At 40.9% G+C, this 20,781-nt stretch overlaps 1 protein-coding gene and 1 long non-coding RNA gene across 2 annotated transcripts in view; one reads left to right on the top strand and one right to left on the bottom strand.

Annotated features, from left to right (window-relative positions):
* The window catches only part of CDCP1 (CUB domain containing protein 1), a 34,166-nt gene extending 33,268 nt beyond the window's left edge, over positions 1-898 (bottom strand). The window contains exon 1 of the mRNA XM_026094076.2: positions 558-898. Within this exon, the coding sequence (XP_025949861.2) occupies positions 558-630 (73 nt within the window). The 5' untranslated portion in view covers positions 631-898. The remainder of the gene's footprint in view (positions 1-557) is intronic.
* On the top strand, positions 669-13,484 carry LOC112979689 (uncharacterized). Its single transcript, XR_010387680.1, has 4 exons — positions 669-778; positions 7,113-7,204; positions 10,455-10,567; positions 12,509-13,484. It is a non-coding gene; the product is annotated as an uncharacterized LOC112979689 (long non-coding RNA).
* The last annotated feature ends 7,297 nt before the right edge of the window (positions 13,485-20,781 follow it).

The following is a 20,781-nucleotide window of genomic DNA, read 5'->3' as shown; positions in this document are numbered from 1 at the left end:
TACAAATATAATAAAAAATAAATAAATAAGGAAAGGAATAGGTTAGAATTAATGCCTGCAGTGTTCATACAATATTTTAATAGCTTATTTTTAAAACTAGCACAGAATAAAACACGGAGGAAATGCAGATCTAACCATCTTCCAAGGAGAAGAGGGAAAAACACCAGAAGCGGGGCTGCGGGAAGGAAGGCGGCTCCACCCGAGAGCCTCCCGGCCGCGCCACGGCGGGAGGGGGGGACACCTTCCCCACAGAAACAAGGAGGCAGCGGACCTTTAGTGCTCTTCTACCGTACGGGTTAGCGGGAAAAAATAAAATAAACTAAAATAAACCGACGAGTAGTCCGCGCGAGCGGCGCAGCAAGCCGCCGCGGGGGGCTGGGACCTTCCCGCCGAGACCCCAGTGGGGCGCCCCTCCCCCCGCGCGGGGGCCGCGCCCCGAGGCGGCCGTTAAGGGCTCGCGCGGCAGCGCGGCGCCCCTTCCCCAGGAGGGACCCGCGCGGCAGCGCGGCGCGGCGCGGCGCCCCCTCCTCTCCCTTCCCCGCCCGGCCCGGCCCTACCTTCCCGCCGGAGGAGCTGCGCCGAGGCCGAGAGAAGCGCGGCGGCGAGCAGCAGGGCGCAGCCCACCGCCATCTCGCCGCATGGGCCCAACGCCGAGGCGGGCGCGGGCGCGGGCTCGAGCTCGAGCTCGAGCTCCCCTCGGCGCCGCCGCTTCCTGCTCCACCTCGCACCTGGCCGACAGGAGGCGAAGGGCTGGCCGGCGCCGCCCGGCCGAGCGCAGGTGAGGCTCCTCCTCTTCCTCCTCCCCCCGCGGCGGAGGGAGCGTTTAGACTCCAAAGCGGGTAGTGGATGAGCTCGAAGTTCCCTGGAAGTGAGGACAGCTCCACCCCCCCCCTCCGCTCCCCCTCCGGCGCGTGACCTTTTCGGGTAGTCTGGTGTCTTTCGGGACTCGCACGTAAAGTGTCAAATAGACATGAAAAACTTTAAGGGGGGGGGAAAAAACTCTCATGAGGATTTCCCGGCACCTCAGAGAGTTGCGGAAGTCCGACGTGGTGACTTCGCGCGGATCGGGGTATTTCTCCGACGTTTTTCTTACAAAATTACTGCCGTTTGTGAAGTCCAGGTTGGTAGGCGTGTTGGTATATTCAGCAAGCTGCCCTCTTGAGTCGCTGTTAATAAGTCAAGAGGAGACACAGTGCAGCTGTAGATACCATTATTTCTAACACTATACATAATATTTTTCTATACCCAAGTATAATATTATTAACACCTACCAAAACGCTTTTGGTGAGTAAACCCCCATGGCACTTTTGTTGAGTGCTCGATCTCTTACTAATGTTGGGTGAATACTCCTTGCTTACCAAAGCATCCCTTAGTTTCAGCTGAAACTGTCCTTTCTTATCTGACATTTCTGCAGTAGCATGTAAGTGCTATTTCAAGTCACCACATTTCACACAGCAGTAGAGTCCTTTCAGTGAGCAGCTGTTTGTAGTCTGCTTGTTAAATGCTTGGGGATTTTACAATTAAAATTTCTATGCAGAAACAAGTATATCCTGAGATAGTCAGGAGCAGGTGTTTGCCTAGTGAGTAAATACCTTACCACTTCTAGATCTGAAGGTTGGACAGTTCATCTTCTAAATTCATCTTCTACAATTTCATGCAATTGCTTGGGAAGACTTGTTTCTTTGATGATACTGTTGCACCAACCAGCTACTTTCACTTGTATTGGCCCACAATGGCACTTGGTTATTATGGAAATATACATAGGAATATTAATGCTCAAAGAGGGAGAAAAATGGAAATAGCATCAGAAGTTCAAGAACTTTTACAGATTTAAGAGCTAGCTTTAGAAAATTCTGAATGCCCTTTACTCTTCCTGATTTCAGCTGGCAATAACAGCACTCAGCTCTTCCTGGAAATTTTCGCACTTCTTTCGTAAATGTATTGTCAAGTAGTCATTTGTACAGTGAGGCATTTTACTCAGTTCATCTTAATGAATGATACACAACTAAAAGAAAAAGCTTAGAGCAAAAAAATCAGTCATTAGAAATAGACATTGTTAATAAGAAAATAATTGACTGGTTATATAACTGCATTGAAATGAATAGGAGTGTTCACAGCCATATGAGAAGGAACAGAATAATGTCTTAGATCAGTTCTAATGCCAATTCATTGACATAAGAAAAGTAGAAAGCACTATGCTTTTAATTTTCTATGAAGCAAAACAAATATTACTGGTTGCAGAAAAAGAAAGACTTTTGGCTAAGTCACCAACTGTAGCTTATGTTAGTTGTATTTTTTCGTATTTCAAATCTTCAGAAAGGGCAGTACTTTCCTACTGAAGTTAATTCAGCTTCAGTTTGTCAGCTTTATGTTACTCTACAGTTTCTTTTTCTCTTTTTTTTTTTTTTTTTTTTTTTGGATCAAACCCCAAAACATGGTAGACTACTTAAAATGGATGTTGTGTTTTTACATTTGTTATAATTCTTAACACTCTTCTATCATTTGTAATTTTAATGTAGGAACATAGGGCTGGAAATCACCTTCAGTCTGGCTATTCTTATATTCTCTCAGCCATCTTCTCTGGTCTCCTGCATTTCCCAGTAAGCACGTCATATAATTCCCTTTCTGAGCTCTGTAAACATTAGGTAATCAGTTTTATGACATCTCTGCGAAACAGCTAAGTTAAGTTCCTTCTGATTTAGAGATGATGGACTGAGGGAAAAACAGTTCTTATGACTTTCCCAAAGTGACAAGAGAGTGAGTGCTTCTCTGTAGGGTTGAAGGGGCTGAATACTGATAGCCAGACTGGCTAGTTAGGAGAGTGGCTTCCAACCAGATTTTCACGTCTAGTTTCATGAACAGTGTAGCTACCTAGATTAAGATGCTTAGACTATTTAGCGTGGGAAAGCATGCAGAAATAACCACTCCAAGTCAAAAAACACTGATTCTCTGTAGACATAACTCTGAAGAGAAAAAAAACCCACCTTTTCCATTGACTTTACTAAGACATATTCAGCTGATGCACTTCCTTATAGTGGTCACAATCCTGGTTGCTGTAGATGAAAAAGGAGTCAATCTCCATCAGTACCTATGGCTAGATTTGCCAGTACTATGTAGTGGAGTTCTGGGAGACCGGCAGCTTTAAAGTTAACAAGCTCTTCCAAGTGTCTACCCCAAAATGTCCTGACCTCAGAATACAACACAAATGATGGAGGGGCATCATTCTCTGTAATGGTGCTCCAGCATCCAGGAAGTGATAAAGAGTGCTCTGAAGGTGAATTCTATTAGGTAGCCTTTTAAAATCAAACTTTTTTCTGTTTGTCAGCAAAGAGTAAGAAATTGTCACTCTAGTTACACGAGTTGATCTGGTAAGCCCAACAGCAACTTACTCAGCATTGATATCACTTAAATCACTTCAGCTTTGTTTATACAATGAAAATAAGAAGGAAAACGGGGTGGGGTGGGAGTAAAAGACCCTCTTCCTCTCATACATCATTTTACCAAATTTTCCTTTGAAACAGCTATTGACTTCTGCCTAGGAGTATTTTCTGGAGAAGATGAACATTCTTGTGATGCTGCGAATTTGTCCATATGTTCATTTTGGCTGATGGTGACTGATGAATGACTCCCTAATTCAGTCTTTTAACTGAAGACAAAAATATATATATTTTTTAATTGGCCCTGTCTTTATTCTTTGTGCTTAAGAGTTCTGTTTTTTCCTCTTTTTTGGTTATGCTCATATATTGACAGGGATGGAAAGGATCCTGATTTGGTTCTAATGCGGAGTAAAACCAGTGTTCCTAAATTTGAAAGTGTCTGTGAAACACAGCTACCACCCTGCAGGCAGCTCTAGCTTTGAGCTTAGACTAGAAGCAAGAAAAAGCAGTGAGTGTCATTTTACCTTCCTCCTCCCTATTCTACAGTGATTTTCTTAGAAGAGAACAAGAGTCAACTAGACCAGATTTGAGGCAGTCTTACTGTGTTAGCTTAATGTGATATGCAAGTATATGAATAGAAACTCAGGCTTCACAGTAATTGTAAAATAATTTCATCTGCAATAAGAATGTGCCCACATGTAATGAAAGTTCCATCAAAACTGTCTAATTTGTTTTTCACCTCTCATTAGCTTAATGTGCAGTGCCCTAGTACAGCTGAGAACAGTGTGGAAAACCAGAGGGTTTAATCATCATTAACATTTTTTGTCATTTTCGTAGTATTATTCTTCCACAACACTTAAAGTGCTTTGTAGAAGCAGTTTCCAGTGGGCCATGTATTGTTGTTCAGTAGTGACCTTTACTAACCTGATGACCACAGTAATGTTAATACAATTCTGAGAAAGAACTAGGATTAATCCTCTTGAAAATGTAAATTTGGCAAGGGGAGACAGAAGAGATAAATGATGGGATAAAATGAAAAAAGATCCATGAGTGGGTTAGTCAAAAACATTTCTCTCTGCATATAGGAATCAAATCCTTTGCTTGGAAATGCTCTATTAATTACACAGAGCAAGTTACAAGAAAACACTGAAAAGCTAGAAATGAAAGTACCTGACTTATAAAGCAGAATATTTTTGAGGTGCACATCTCCCACTTCAGCTTCATTTTCTCCGCACTCAGTATGTAACATGACTAAATGAACAAGTCAAAGAATGAGCCACCACTGTTTCTACCAACAAAGTTGCTAATGAGAGAGTCCGTTCTCTACTCTTTTCTTCTGTAATGAAATTGTTAAAGTAATAACCATATACAGCACATAGGCACAGAACCCCATGGTCACCCTGGCTAAAATTCTGCTGAGGAAATATTCCAATACCCTCACACTGAGAGAGATGCAATTTGAATGTACTAATGAGAGAAAGTTCACTTGAGTAATTTTTAAGCATGCTGTGACTCTAAACAGCAAAACAAAGCCAGCATATCCTGAAATGATGGGCTGTGTACTTAATGCAGCTGTCCGTGAGGCCGGTGGTGAAAAGGCCAATGTAGCCTCAAAGGGAAGAATCAAGGTGCAGTTCATTGCGCTTGAAACACAACTGCTGTATAAGATAGCATTTGCTTTTGTTGTGTAAACCAAACCAGCTTTCAGCCAGCTGTGTAGCACTGATCCAACCGTCCAAAGAGCATTGGACTAGTAGCCTACACTTCTGAGAAGTTCTGATACGCAAGAATTACTGCTCTGCACTGACTCTCAGGTTCTGCTGCTCAGCAAGACACTGCCTTCTGTAGTTGAGAATAGTGATGATGCACATCTGCCTCCCCATGCTGGAAGTTTGGTTTAGGATCTTAGGAGAATGGTCAAAAGTACAATATCTCTTGCAGGAGCACAGGAAATACCATGTTTTTGGAACCCTAGCAAATTTCAGGCATAATTGTTCACTGTCTGAAGCCTGTTACTGGAGTATACTGAATGTACTACCTCCTGACTGAGGTACGCATGGATATATGTAATATTGCAATTATTTTTAAGCTATTTTTACTTATTCTGTTTTATAAAAGTAATCTATTTCTCTTGTACGGTAGTTGCATCATCCTAGTAGATATTAAGAGAGGGCAGGTTAATATTAAGGAAAAGCAGGTGAACTTTCTATGTTCCCTTATCTCTGCTCAAGAGAATGAAAATCACTATTATATCTGCTTCAATTTTATCAGGAAGGTCAAGTTATATTAATACAGCATATCCATCATGGCACTCATGGGACACCTGCCTGCTGTCTAGGGCAGCTGAGAGGAGAAGAAAAAGTTGAAATCTCATGACTGCCTCAAAAAATGTGAAAGGAGGTGGAATTTTCATTGCCTGCTTGGCATACAGCCCCACACAGTCTTCTGCATATTTGTGAGAATGCTAGCCCTATGAGCATATTTGCACTCCTTTGATAACTTCTTTAGTGCTGGTTGTGTTTTACAAAACATAATTCAGTTGCATGGTTAGAAGCTGGGAGCAAAATAAGATAAATTGTATTTGATGGGACTCCAACCCATTGAAGCCTAACCTCACTATGAGACAAAACTAATTCCACCCGACATGTCTGGCCCACAGCCCCTGACCAGTTCTGGTGAATCACTTCTTGAGGGAAGCAACTGACTCAGAAGGAGCAAAGGAAGAGAGCATACATAAATGCCAAGGTTCATTTAAGTCAGGGCCCTTCTTATTAATTTAAGTATGCATTTAGATAATTTCATGATTACCATTATCAATGTCATCCTGACACTGGCCCTAGTCAGTCAGTCTCTGGACACCTGATTAAGTCTATGTCTCCAGGACGGATTATAATTTCCCAGAATAAAGTATAATTGTTTGCATGTACTTAAATTCCACTGCTCTCAAGTTGCACATTTGTTTAAGGTTATCCTTGAAACAAGAGTTTCCTAAATTTAATTGCATCTATGCTGCAGCTGTAAAACACCTGATTGTTTTATTTGGGAGTTAGTTTATTATAATGATTAGTGAGGATATATATGATGCTAAATAAGGAATGCAGCTTTCCATGATCTGTCATAATATATGCATTACTGTTCATAAAAATGGAGGAAAGAATTAGACTCAGTTGTAATAATGATGCATGGAATATTTTGGAATCAGCAGATTAATCTTTCATAGATTGAAGTCATGCAGCATATAATTTTGGTCAAAAGCTTAATTATTTCTAAGTTGTTCATGGTGGTTAGATGAACTGTAGCAAGCATAGAGACTGCTTACAGCACTTGAATACAGATATGATTAGTTCTGGAATACCAGTGAAATTCAGCAATGCTTGAATGCAGGGCTTTGATCCAAGGTGTCTTACCTGAAAATACACACACAAAGGATCTGAATACCTTAGAAAGTTTTCTCTAGCCAAACCATTAAAATGCTTTTGGTGATGTCTCTGATTTGACTTGGTAGGTATATTACACAGTGTCTGCAGAAACAGCTTGTTCATGATCTTATGCCATGAAAGAAACAACCCCAAGTGGACTCAAGTTATCCTTTGGTCAGTTAGTATGGGGCTTTCTTCTCATCATAGCACAGTAAGGAAATGTTGAATTATAACCCTTGTTATTAGACAGTCATGCTTATATTACAGATTGCAATTTTATGTGAAGGGTCTGATCCTGTTTTGTCTTTTGCCTGAGATTTCACAAGATGGGCTGGATGGAGCTGCAAAGTGGACAAGAGATCTGAACAGCTGCTCCCCAATTACACTTTGCATTGAGCAAAGAAAGAGGTGAATCATAAACTGCTTGGTAATTCTGACCTTGGTCAAACTACTCATTCAAATAAGGGCTACTCATTTGTGTTAAGAATATGAGCAGGATTTATCCACAAGCAAGCTTCAATAAATAGATAGCTTGCAATTTTCTTGTGAAACTGGATGTGAATAATGTGTTGTTGTTACAGTAGCATGGGAGATAGATTGCTGCCTCCAATATGTTTCATTTGTCTTTGGCTCATACTTATTATCTTCTTTTTGCTTACATTTTAAAGAGAGCCTAACCAGGAAAATAAATAGAATCAGTACTTCATGAGCGAGTGCCTCCCCTTCCCTTTTGCACTATGAAAATGCAGAAGGTAAAAAAAAAAACATATTAGCAAGCAAGAGCAGATCTTTGGCTGTTATATATCAGTCACTGCTTCTGAGTGGTGGTCAAACCCAGTGATGGTTCAGCATAAAATGTGCTGCCTTACAACAGGAGAGATTGTGGCTTGAAAGGAATAACCTGCTTGTTAGTAAGGGAATGTTCATCATAAATCGCGGAGACAGGCAAAGCAGACAGCAGAAAAAATCTTGAGACTTGGACATTTCTGAGTCTCTGGGAAGAAACCCAATTTTTTGTCAGTGATAAGTCATATTCTATCACCGTTATCTTTCTCTAAGTGAAATCATAACAAACCAGCTTAGCAGAAAGAACATTCCTAGATGCTTAAGGACTGGTTATTTACTGCATATGTTGGTATCTGATTGTCAGTTTATACAGGCATCTGTGGTACAGATATTCAAGCACTGATAACAAAAGATATCAATAGTATGCTAGGTAAACAACTTGAAGAATAGAATAAGCTACTACTGAATAGCATGTATGCCTATATATATACTTAGCTTCCACAAAGACCATATGAGTCATGTAATGGACTCCACAGAGGGACCAGCACTTCCTCATGGCTCTCACAGTAATAAGTATGTAATAGGTCCTTTATGTATTGGAGCTATTAGGGATGTGCCTGTATTTATTCTGATAAAAAGGTAGTGAATTTGGAATGAGCTCCAGACTTTGAGGTTTCCTCCTTAGCTGTGCATATTGTCTAACATTCCCTGCCTTCAAAAATGTCTGCAGCTTTGTTAGAAAAGTAAATCCTGTACATGCTGCATAATGTTCTGTCTTTAAAAGCAAGTCATATTAGGTACTGAACCCGTCCAGTTCACAAAGACACTGATCGTGTCTGACACTGACACTGATAGTCTTTCTACCACAGATTCATAGCTCCCAAGAAGGGGAGTTGCATTCCAGGATTTCCTATTTTCATTCATAAGCAATAGTGTTCTGGCAAAACATTTGACATCTGTGATTGACGTGTGACAAAAGGTCTAAGTCAGTGATGAAAGACAGTTGTGGACTTTTATGGGATTTTGTGGAGTTGTGTTAGCTAGGTGCAGTTACAGCAGGTTGTCCAGGAAACTGAAGCTAAAGTTCTTATTCCACGTGTAAAACGGCTAAGATTTTCCTGGAAATGCTTAACAAGTAAGAAGCGAGCGTATGCTGAAGCTATTTTAAGCCATAGAGAATGTAGCAAAAAAATGATATTCTCCCTAAGAGGATAATGTGAAGTGTTACAGGCTTTTTGTTTTAACTGAAAAATTTGCAGTTAGATCCAGTGTTCACCAAAGTCTAGCAGAGTTGGACCTGATGCTTGATTATGTTGCATTTACACTTTGATTGTTCAAGTAGCTTCATGGCAATGGCTCCCAATGCTGTTGCAGTGATTCCCAGGAACTCCAGGATGCTAAGCCAGAGAGCTTTCATCTAGATTTTAATTCATCTTTCCAGAAATCTGAGATATTTATGTCTAGTATCCTAACTCAGTTTTTAAGGAACAAAGTATGATATTAAAAAGCCTGTTTAGGAATGGGAGCAAATTCCTTACACTTGGCAGAAATTAGACATCTGCCCTTTGTTTCTGTTCTGCCCTACCCTGTGTACCTCACTAGCCTTGCTTCAGAAAGCTTTCCAGCAGGGCTAGTTAGCCAGACAGAGAACTACACTTACTGGGCTGTATTTTTCCTTGCATTACCTTTTTCAGATCCTGCTGGTCCAGAGCTCCATTGTATCATACAGATGTACTTTTAGCCTCTCTGTGTGCCTCAGTTACCTAATATTTAACGAGGAAGAATAACAATACCTTTTTTTATGAGTGCTAGAAAGATTAAACTGATTCAGAACTGGGGTGTGCTCAAATGCTGTGGTAATGGAGATTGTGTAAGTGCAAGAAATTTTACTGTCAGTTGAAGTTATGGACTTCAGTATGTTTCTTGCTTTCAAAAGAAGCTGGAGATGAGGCCTCTTGGTCCTTTGGTGAGAGGAATCGAGTTTCAGAAGAGGTGAACTCCCCCCTCAGAAGATAGATGAATGCTGGAAGGACATGGATCAGCAGAAAACAGACAGGGAAACTTCCTGTAGAACGTTTTAATACTGAGAATGTAAACTCCTGGGGCAAGGTCTAGCTCTACTGTGTGTCTGCAGACCATCTCTTTGGGTACTAAGTAGTACATACCACTGTATTTCTGCTACAGAGACAATAAATTAATGAATCCCCAAGCTTATATATCAAAGAACATAACTCAAGTGAAAGGCATGGTAGTGGTCATTATTAGAAAATCCGTGTTTCTCAAAAAATATTTGGCATAGATTTCCTATTGGGATTATAAAAATACAGTGAAATATGCAAATCAGAATACAAACGCTTATCAAAGCCCTAAAAGGAATAGAGTCTAGGTAAAACATTACTTTACAAGTATCCAATTTACTGGACAAGGAAAAAGTGCTGGTGAAGGCAGGAAATGTGAGATCCTTCTATATGAAAAGGTTCAACATCTGTTTCTTTTCTGATTCCTGTCTGTGCATTCAAGCTCAGCAGAGGGCACCGAGCCCTCTCAAATGAGCCATTACAGCCTGCTACCTTCTTAATAAAGCTGTACATAGAACAGGAGGTGAGAGAATATATTTTTAGGACAGTGCATCTGCACAAAGAATTAATTGTAAAAATCAGTTGTCTCTTGTTCCACATTTAGCAAAACATAACAGATCTTCCATCTGAGAAAAATATTTTGAGAAAAGTAGATGCAGCATGTCTCAATTTAGTTCTATAATAGGACATAGTGTGAGCATTTGATGTATGGTTTAAATTATGTTCTTTTACCTGCTTGATTTCATTTTGGCTTTTTCCTTTGTGCTATCAAACATTCCTGCTGTTTTATATAGGTAGAGTCAGCTGAACATAAATGTCACCACTGCAGAGAGATCATACACAAATCTATTCCCTGCTGGAATCTCAAGCCTCGGTGAATTCATCAGTGAATTTCACATTCATTGAAGTGAGTAGGGGCAGATCCTGGCATGGTATTTATACCCTCTTCCCTTCCTATGTGCTTAAACCTTCTTGACTTCAAATTCTGCACACTTGATTCTGCAACACATTCGAAAGAGAGGTTACAGGCGATGTCCTGCAGAGCCAACATGGCTAACAGGTGCCAGATTCTGTAAGCAACAGGGCACAAGGAGCTGCTGCATCTTTGACTCCCCAAAGAGAAGAATGGAGTAGGCACGTATGTACAGATCAATTCAGGAGAGACCTTCTGTGCAAGTTTGTGGGGACAAACACAGAAGTGAAACATCTTTGCTGCCTTGTTTTTGCAGTCCTCTCCCTCCCAGCAGTATGCAGCAAATGTAGAAAAACTCCCTAGGTTTAGAGCTGGGAAGAGCAAATTCAGCTGAAAATCATAGTGAATGTTCCTAAAGATTAGCCATTTGGGAGCACTCAGTACCTAAATGCTAATTGTCTCCTGAAATTTTCTCCAATATCTTTGTGCTGTCAGATGGCTTTTTTGTGAGCTACACAAGATGTCGCAGCTTACAGCATCCTTTTATGTCAGGTATACCTCATGACCATACAGTGATTCCTTATACAACATCTCCAGGAATCAGTTAGGCCAGCAGGTTTTCTGGAGGGGAACAGAGACTGTATGGGTGATTCAGACTTACTGCTCTGCTGAATACCACCTTCACTGTGTGGAATTTGAGTGCCCCTCAGGTTATTTTGGCAGACAGAGAACGTAAAGTGATAGCTACTTCATTTTGGAAGAAGAATATGCTAAATGGAAATCCACTTTCTCATTTCTCACTATACAGCAGTTGCAACAGAGAAAATCATTAGTGCTTGACAGTTCGCAGGGATATATGTTTCTTGGCAGAAGTAAACAAACAGTCTTACACAGGCTGTGTAAACTAATGCTGGTTTTGCCAAGGGTGTGGTTCTTGCACAGAGGAGTAGTGCTTCTTTAATAGAAGTCCTGCGGAATATCTGAAGTCCATACAAGATACGGATACCCAGTCCTGAGAACTGTACAGCACGAGGATAATCCAAGGAAACAGGTCTGCACCATAGGAGATACCCATAATATCATATGCAGCATTCAGTGGGATATATGGTATTCATGCATTGTAGATTGGGAATGGCACCTCTGTCTAAGATTGTCTGATGCTTCCCACTCAAAAATTGGTTTTGATTGTTTGCAATTTTATCATACTCTGTGCTGAAATTTTTCATGTCAACTATCTACCTTGAACTGATTTTTGAGGAAATTCTAGCCAAATTGATTCAATTATGTTCAACACCTATAAGGGAAAACTCATTTTATTACACATGTTAAACTCATTAAAAAATATGTGGTGGCCTTTTTTTCTGAAGAGCTCTGCTTTTCATATGCTTTGGAGCACAGACTTGAAATTGGGCAGGGAAGGGGGGTTGTTTGATTTTCCAAAATTTCCAGCAACCCAACAATTTCCTGTTGCTTATGCTGTGTAGTGAAATCAATGTTCTTACTAGTTTCACTGGTGATACCAGAAGGCTATTACAAGGCTGCCAGTTACTTAGCACAGCTGCTTCGTGCTCCCTGGAAGGTGACTTCAAGGGGTTTGAGATCCATAGTTTCCACACCCTTTGGTTGAAGGCAGGCTAGTGCGGTTTCTTCGGATTCCTGCCTTATCTTCAGCAGCAGGACATCACATCTGAGGATTCAGTTTCACAGTCAGCTCACAAATCTGACTGAAAATTGACCCTTCAAAAAAAAAAAAAAGAGGAGAAGCTGAACCAACACAGCTTTTGGCTGACAAGCCCTAGAGATGACACAAGAAAGGGAATAAGTGAGGAGACAGAGCAACAGTCTTAAGACAAGATGTTTCTAGCAGTCTTTCAGGTAAAAGAATCAATATTTTTTGACAAATTTTTGTTTTATCTGAAAATTTCAACCAACCAGATCCCAAAACAAGTTCCATAGAAAATCCCTTAAAGACATCAGCAGCTCTGTCTTCAGAATAATGTACAATAAGGAAGGCATGAAGCTTCACACTGAGCGACATGGAGAAAGCAGGAGAATGAATAGCTGTTACTGGAATGAGCACCCTCCATCCTGTCCACTGAGTTCAACAACTTCTCCAGAAAAGAGGTCTCAGAAGCTTAGAGATCACAGATGCATATTGGCAACTATTGAAAACTGAGAGTTACACATAGAAGTAAGGTAGAAGAATCTTAATTCATTTTTACTGTATCTTTTACTGTGTTTTTATCCCCAAAGCACACAATGTTTCTACTTTCATATTGCAGATGATCAAAATGGCTAATGAATCTAGTGCAAGTTTTATCTGAAGCCATGCATAAATGTACTTTCTGTAGAGAATAAAATGTCTGCCATTTATCATCTAACCTTTCCATGAATCAAAGCTTGCTTTATTTTATATAATTCTTCTTCTAAACAATGTTTAATCAGTCAAGTTTTCAAAAATATATCTGTTAGAAAGGCTTACTAATGCTTTTTAGGAGCATAAAAAGGATACAGAAAGAAGAAAAAATGATGAACAACTATAGTGCACTTATAAAAGCTCCCAGACTTTTCAGTTTGTTCCCCCATTTTGTTTACTTTGCCAGGAGAATAAACAAGTGATTTGTTTGTCATTTTTCCCTCCCTGAGACAGAAAATTATCAATACTTACTACAGTTGAGCAAATAATTTAAAATGAATGATTTATAAAATTAATGAATTCTTTTCTCCTGTTTATGTAATAACTGACAGATCACAAATTTCTTTTAAATTTATTCCTTAGTTAAGTTTATTTGATACATCTTAATGATTCTACTACTCTGCAGATTTAAGGTTAAATTTAATCTGCATATTAATGAATGTGATTGATTGTTTTCTTATGGCTGGTCAAATAAATGAAGTTATGTCATTTTCATTCTCTGGCTGAATAAGTCTGCAGTCACTTCCAGCACAGACATTTGTAAATGTGAATGTAATGCTTATTTTTTTGAGTAGTCAAGTCAAGTCACTTTGAAAATTCTCTTCCGAGTTTGGCTGAACTTGAAAACCATGATTTCGCACATGTTTGTAAGCACATGAACACAAAAGATGTGAACGCACATCTAGAGTGAATTTATTCAAAATTCAAAAGGATATCGTGTCGAGGTTTATTTGTACATATTTCTCCAGTTCTTCAAGTGCAGCTGATACATGCAGGCCTCTACATCAGACTGTTATATAAAAGACACTATTCCCTTCAAATTCTATCATCCTTCTTTCTCTTACTCATTCCCAGCAGATAAATAGCTTGCTTTTGTATTGCCGATAGGCATTTAAGAGCTTCTTTAGCCAGTTCACACTAGCAAAAAGTATGTAATGAGATGTAAAAATGACTGTCTTTGTACTGTGTGGCCAGAACACATGCTTTAACATGAGCTTTTCTTTTGACTTCAGTGGCAGACAGATCTACTTGGTCCTTTTAACAGCTGGTTGCTTCACTCTGAAAATCAAACTTCTCTAGCAGCAGTGTGCATCCTTTGTCAGGGAAGAGATGTACCTATATTCCCAAGGTCTCAGCTGTCTTTATGAGATGGTATCATTCTGGTACTGTATCAGTCCTCAGCTGAATGCCTCTCATTGTGGCACAAAGCTCCTGACAATGTCATGGCAGCAACAGTACCTCAAAACCTAAGGGTTAGGGTTTTCTAAAAGCTGAACTTTACAGAAGTATAATTATTACTACTAACTGTTCTTCAGCAGGATCGCAAGAATGATTCTTCAGTTCATCAGTTAGATGCCTAATGATACTAAAGAACTATACCACAAAAAGTACTGGCACTTCAGAACTAACTTGGTGTGAAATCATTCCTTCCCTGCAAAAAAACTCTTTGCTTATAATTTAGAGACACTATGTCCTTTGAGAAGAAAATTCAGGGGTGTATCTTTAACAGATAGCATTTTTTTTCCAAAGTAAATATTTTGTTAGGAGCTGTTAGGCTTTTTAGTGGCGTTATAATTCATATAAAGTAAATGAGAATCATTTATCAGTCAGAGACTGCACTCCATTGTCCTGTTTGACAGGATTGCTTGCAAGTTTTCGGAAGGAGAATCTGCATTTCAAATAACCTCTCATGGTGCTGAGAACTTTTACTTCCACTTCTTTTAATACTGACACCTTCTCAAATATTTCACTATCTGTAATGCTTCTACCCTGACGTTGTAATAATAGCTGAGCATTCTACTTAGTCTGGTATCTGTGACAACAGTTGTTCTCTCTTTTAGTAAATATAGTATGTGTCAATCTAAAGAGAACAAGTTCCATCCAATATCCAAAATCCTAAAACTAATCTGTGTCAGCAGCAAGACTACTTTTAAAATAATATGTTATAGTAGCATCTAAAGACTGAAATAAAGACCAGTGCCCTGTTATGTTAAGTTTGTGTGCATATAGTACTCAAATGACTGAAAAGGAGTCAGGACTCTGGGTTTTAGGCTCTGCAGCCTGGAAAAGCTGCTTGCTGTGGAGGGAAGACCCTGTCTCTAGTGAGAGGCAGGCAGACATGGCTGTCAGGGAGCTGATGAAGACAACCTTGTTTCTCTAGGTTAAAGGATTCCCAGCTCCACTTGGTCTCTGAAGCCCCCAGCTGTACTCCAGCAGGCCCTGCCACTCGCCAAGGTGAGCTCCTGCCTTTGGGAGCACCAGGGTCTCTCCCCCTTGGCACAGACTGCTGTGCACCAGGAGTCCGTGCCATTTTCTGCTGGGTGGCTGGGGTGGGATCAATGGTGGGCCCTGCAAGAGCCGTGGGGCATGGAGCATGGCTCCTGCTGAGCTGGGACTTTGGCAAGGCTGCAACCCAGCCAGCACTGCCTTGTGCAACTGCAAGATGCTACCCAGCCGCTGGGAGATGAAACAGTGCCCAAACCAGCGTGCAGGGTCGCAGCCTGAGCAGTGGCTTCCCGGCATTGTTACAGGTACTTTGGATGGGGAAAGCCTACACACACACCAAAAAAAACCCTTTGCCTGAGGAGTATCTCCTCAGAAACATGTCTTTAATAATGCTGCATATCACCCTGTTTTGAACACTGGTTAATAGTTATGTAGTGGGAAGCTACTGCTGAACCAAAACAGATAGGATAGCTACAAAAGTGCTGTTGCCCTTAATTTACAGGTGAAGGACTAAGAACACCTGGAACAGGTTCTATCAGAGCAGTGATCTATAAAGGAGTGCTACACTGATAAGTGGGTATGGAAAGTGTGACAGTTTTAGCCCTGATTCACTCAGGGGCTCATTTTTCCCTCTTAAATAGTGTTAAAGTGCTCTTTAGTGTTGAATTGTGCACTCACACTTTTTTAAAATGAAGACATAGGTTGCCATGGTTAGGGCAATCTACTGCCCAAAATGACAAGCTCAGCATCATGTAGGCAGTTTGTGTTGGAGCTGGGATTTCAAGCAAGATCAGCAGGGTGCTAAGCTAAAACCCTGACTTCAGCTTCTCCTTCCCCATTATTGCAGGGCTACATCCCAGCTTCATCCCTGTCTTTCGCCTTAGAGAGTTTTCATTCTCTGCAGAGATTTTTGCTTTGCCACAGATATTACTCACCTGCCTGGCTTTTGTTTTCCTTTCTATTGCTTACACACTCAAATATCCCCTTGATAAAGCATTTCCACTCTGATTCTACCTCCTCCAACTGTTATTTGCTAAATGCTGCTTCACCAAAGGTATCCAATTTAACTGATGTGTCTCCTGGGATTAAACATGATAGATAAGCAGCACAGTGTTGCAAGGCTCTTCATTATCTGCTTTGCAAGTCTGACCGTCCAACTGTTCTTTGCCCATTTTTGCATTTTGGCTTATTTTTGTATTTGTTGTTGTTGGTGCCAAAGCTTTGTCAAGAAAGGCTTAATGATTGTTTAAGTAGATAAACTAAATGAGGTTTCTGTGATAACGTTCAAGTATCAGTTGTTTCAATACTCCACCTGGCAGGCAAGACAGATGAGCAGTGATCCAGTATGCAGCCAGGACAAACCTTCTTGGCAGCCTAGGTATGCTTGACCCAAGACAGACTCTAAATAACTGGAAGCAAAGCTACAGCTCAGGCCCTCACTCACTTATATCAGGACATATCTGCTCCTGGACTTTAAGGGTGTTTTTTATGATGCACATGATAATAACCATAGCAACAAGTTTATGAAGAAGTTCCAGAATAAAGTGTGTTTACTTAAATTATTTTTTAAATATCAAGACTAGTCAATATAATAAAAAATGATCGCAGCCCAGTGGTGAACACTGTAAAAGCTGTTATGAGGGAATTACTTGATGAGCTTAGCAGAAATTCATTGGTTTGTGCCCATGGATCAAATTAAGTAAACTTCCCATCCTTGAGAAGAAAGAAACAACTCTATCTGACAATTGTATGAAAATATTATAGTAAACCTTCAACTTTGCGCAAAGAGGTACTATTGATTTATGCATACACTTCAGTCTCTCACTCTGTAGAAATTTATATTTGGCGTTGAATTAGATAAAACTCTAATTAAAAAATATCAAGGAGGCTAACAGACAAACACACAGGTGATCTTTCCCCCTAAGGTTTTTAAACAAGGATTGCCTAGTAGGGAATTTCTGTGCAAAATGCTCAGTCTGCATATTCTCATTTGAGACAGGGAAGTGTTGCGTTCATGTGGGGATTTGCATGCATCAGAGCACCAGCAAGAGAGGTTGTTCATACTCAGAACCAGAACACTGTGGTCTTTATTTATTTCTGAAGAGGGTGCTCCTGCCGAGAGAACAATTACAGGGTTAGCAGGTCTCCAGATAATGATTCTGAAGGAAGCTTTTAGCAGAAGAGATTTGCTGTTACGGTAAGGCACCTATTCCACTGTTATAATGGTTCCGGATAGATCCAGTGCTTTCCATTCTGCATCACTCAGATTGCTTTGACAAACAAAGCATTGCTCATGCTAATGCTGATTGTAAAGTGAGAAGGAAACTCACGCCCTAATCTAATTTAAAATGTAGCCAGGAGGTGGATGTTGATTACAGTGTGAGTATAGCCACCATCACGTCAGTGTAAGCCCAGTCACCTGATGAGCGAATAGACAGCTCGGTACCGGCAGCACTCTGGGAAAGGAACAGTACCTGATCAGCATTTTGGGAGTCTCTGGGCCATTGGTTTTCCTTAATTTCTCTTTCTTATATATTAGAAATGTGCTCAGTGTGTTTATGTGTTCTGCTTATTTCAATCACCTGGAGGGGGGATGGGAAAAATAAATTTGGGTTCAAATGTGAGCACAGAGCACAAGCCACAGTTTGTAAAAGAAGACTGTAAATTTACCAAGTTCACCTTGCTTTGAAAAAATTCAGGTAACCAATGAATGGAAGAAAAGAAAAGCAGGAGCAGTGGGGGAAGAAATAGGAAAGTGAGGGGGGAGGGGAGGAAAGCAGACAAGCAAGAGAAAGGCAAGGGAAGGTATTCTGGGGGAGTGGTATGAACGTTAATGAGAAGTGATTATCCTAACCCCCAAGGGACCAGGATTTGTGTTCACAGATCAGACCTGTTCGAAATAAAAAGGCTCTATCCTTTGTTCAATTGCCTTTTGTTAAGACAAAGAAGCAGGTGGTCTCAGTTCATTTCAGGTCTTGCTTCAGTTTCTGCATCAAAGAACCACCTACACCACTGGCCTTTCTGTTACCAGTGTAGGCACATATGTCAGGAGTTGCAAGATCAGAGAGCCTTCATCTTGCTATAGGCTCTTGTCCAGTCCCCATCTCTGTAGCGCCTCAGCAAACTTATAATGCCATCTGACAGATGGGGAATGAAGGCAAAGTGATGCTGATCAGCTTGCCTGAGTTTGACCAGGCAGTCTGTGCAAGCACAGGGATTGAATCTCCTGAATACAAGTCCAGCCTTCCTTTCAGTCATCCCTTCTTGGTGAGATACATCCTGATGATGTAGAATGTACTGAGCCTGCACTGTATCCTCTGTGCAGATACCTGCTGTATAGATACAACCAAGCACCAGAGGTTATAGAGTTGTCATTATAGGACTCCTTATTTGACTACATTCAACAACCAGTATCACAGCTTTACTTACTAGGAAAAAGTACTATTTTTCAACTAAATCCACATCTAACCAGCTAGGTGCTAACTTTCTATTAGCACAAAATAGTACAGCAGCTGTACTACTGAATTATCTACAAAAAATGGTTGAAAAGTACAGGTCCAGCTCATGAGTCTGAAACTGCACAAAATGTCCAAACACTGTACAAGCTATTCTCATGAAGGATTGCCCTTTCCTGAAGAGAATAGGCCTGGTCCTTCTCATAGAGCAGCAAGGCACCAGGAAGAGACTGTATTTTGTTTGGTGTCTTTCTAATGGAATTTTACTTGTGTGAAGGTTTTTTTTGTTTTTGGGTAGCTGATTACTGCAAACATTATGAACTTCAGATTAAGGGAACTGCCTTTGTTTTCCATATGAAATAGGTTTTAAAAACAGTGTAGATAAGATCCCATGAGACCTACTGGTTTGACTGGGAGCCAGGTTCAAGTCTCAGTTGTGCTGGTGTAAATGAGAGTAACTCAGCTTTTGTCCATGATGTTACTGCAAACTCCATCTCAGGCAGCAGAGGTCAAAATCTGCTCCTCTGTTTTTTCCCCAGAGTCAAGTTAAAAGGAACATGTTTCCAAGAAACATATGTCATCTCATGGGCAGCTACTCCAGATTTAAGCTAGACATTTCTGAAAAGTATGTTTCCGTAAGTGGCTTGGGTTAACAAACTAGGGTCTATGTGCTTTTTTGTGTAGAAAAGTCAGCTTGCTCTGGTAGTGCTCTGAGCCAGGCAGAAATAATACAGCTGGGTTAGTGCGGTGCTGGACCTGAGCTAGCTACACCCCCTCACAGGGCAGTGCTTCTGCACTGAACTCAGCTCTGCACTGACCGCACGTCTCCATTTTCAGCCTCAGAGCTGACTCTCAGAGCATGGGCCAAGCTCATTCATGTGAGGCTGAAAAAGACTGGGTAGATATATTAGTGGACAAAAGTACAAGAGAGAAAAGCACAAGAAGCTAGGAAACCTTTGCTGTGCCCCGGGGAGTAAGGTGTGTACAGCAGCCTCTGCCTCCTCCCCTTCAGGATTTGTTAGTGCCAAAGTGCGGCTCAACCAGAGGACACAGACCAAACAAGTGCAGTCCCAAAGAGTGATACTTCCTGCTAGCTTTGTACAGGTCATGAAATGGGCACAGAGCAAGACAGCAGAAAATTAGGGTTTAATTTTTCCCCACTGGATTATCCTAACCTGAGGTAAAACAAACTGTGTTTGGGCTTAGTGAGACTCCACTGTCCGAAAACACAAAGGTTCAGCTAGTCGTGGGATCTAACTCCTCAACAAACAAGGCAAGCTTGAGGTATGCCTCCCTATTCTTGGGGCCTGTGGCTTCAACACTAAAGCAGATACCCAGTATGGTTATTTTGCTAGTACAATACTCCAGGCATGGATGATGCTTGACTAACAACATAAAATAAATCTTGGTCCTGAGGCATTTATATTCTAAGACTTTGATTGTAGCAGGGAAGAAATGGGCAGACTCCTGTCCTGCATAGATTTTGCTGCAAGGTGCTATCTGGAAAACAGAAAGGGAGGCAAACAGAGCCCAAGTGAGATTTCAGCCCTTGGAGGGGGACACTGGTTTTGCTGCTCTCTGTTTAAACAATTCCCTTTTCCCCCTGTTTAGCCCATCCCAAAAGATCATTTTAGTCCTTGCTGCTGTGGATCTGCATCCCCTCCTCTTGAGCAGCAGCAGTTAGCCAGGCTTGGCTCTATCTGCCTCTCAAGTGGCCTTTCATCTCATCCTTGCTATGGCTGTGGATGCTGATGCTCAGGGTAAAAGAAGGAGAGACATAGGACTAGGAGTACAGCAGTAACCATCAGATTTGCTAGACTCTGGTTACACTGCCAGGTATCATGGCTGCTTTGAAGACTAACACCAAGAAAAGCAATGGGTTTGGGGGAAGGAAGTGTAGAAGGAGGATGAGACTGCAAAGTCCATCAGAAAGATGTTTGTGCCTGTGATATCAAACTGGGGAGGCTAATACACAGCACACACACTTAGCATGTACACACACACACACACACACACACACGTATTTAATATTCATTTTGACTGCTTTGTATTTTATAATTAAGAACTACTGACAACTAACAGAAGGATATTTTTGAAAGCAGAGAGACAAA

Source organism: Dromaius novaehollandiae, chromosome 2 (genome assembly GCF_036370855.1).
Source record: "Dromaius novaehollandiae isolate bDroNov1 chromosome 2, bDroNov1.hap1, whole genome shotgun sequence".
Classification (NCBI taxonomy): domain Eukaryota; kingdom Metazoa; phylum Chordata; class Aves; order Casuariiformes; family Dromaiidae; genus Dromaius; species Dromaius novaehollandiae.
Note: the sequence above shows the minus strand (reverse complement) of the source record. Positions and strands in the feature narration are given on the sequence as shown.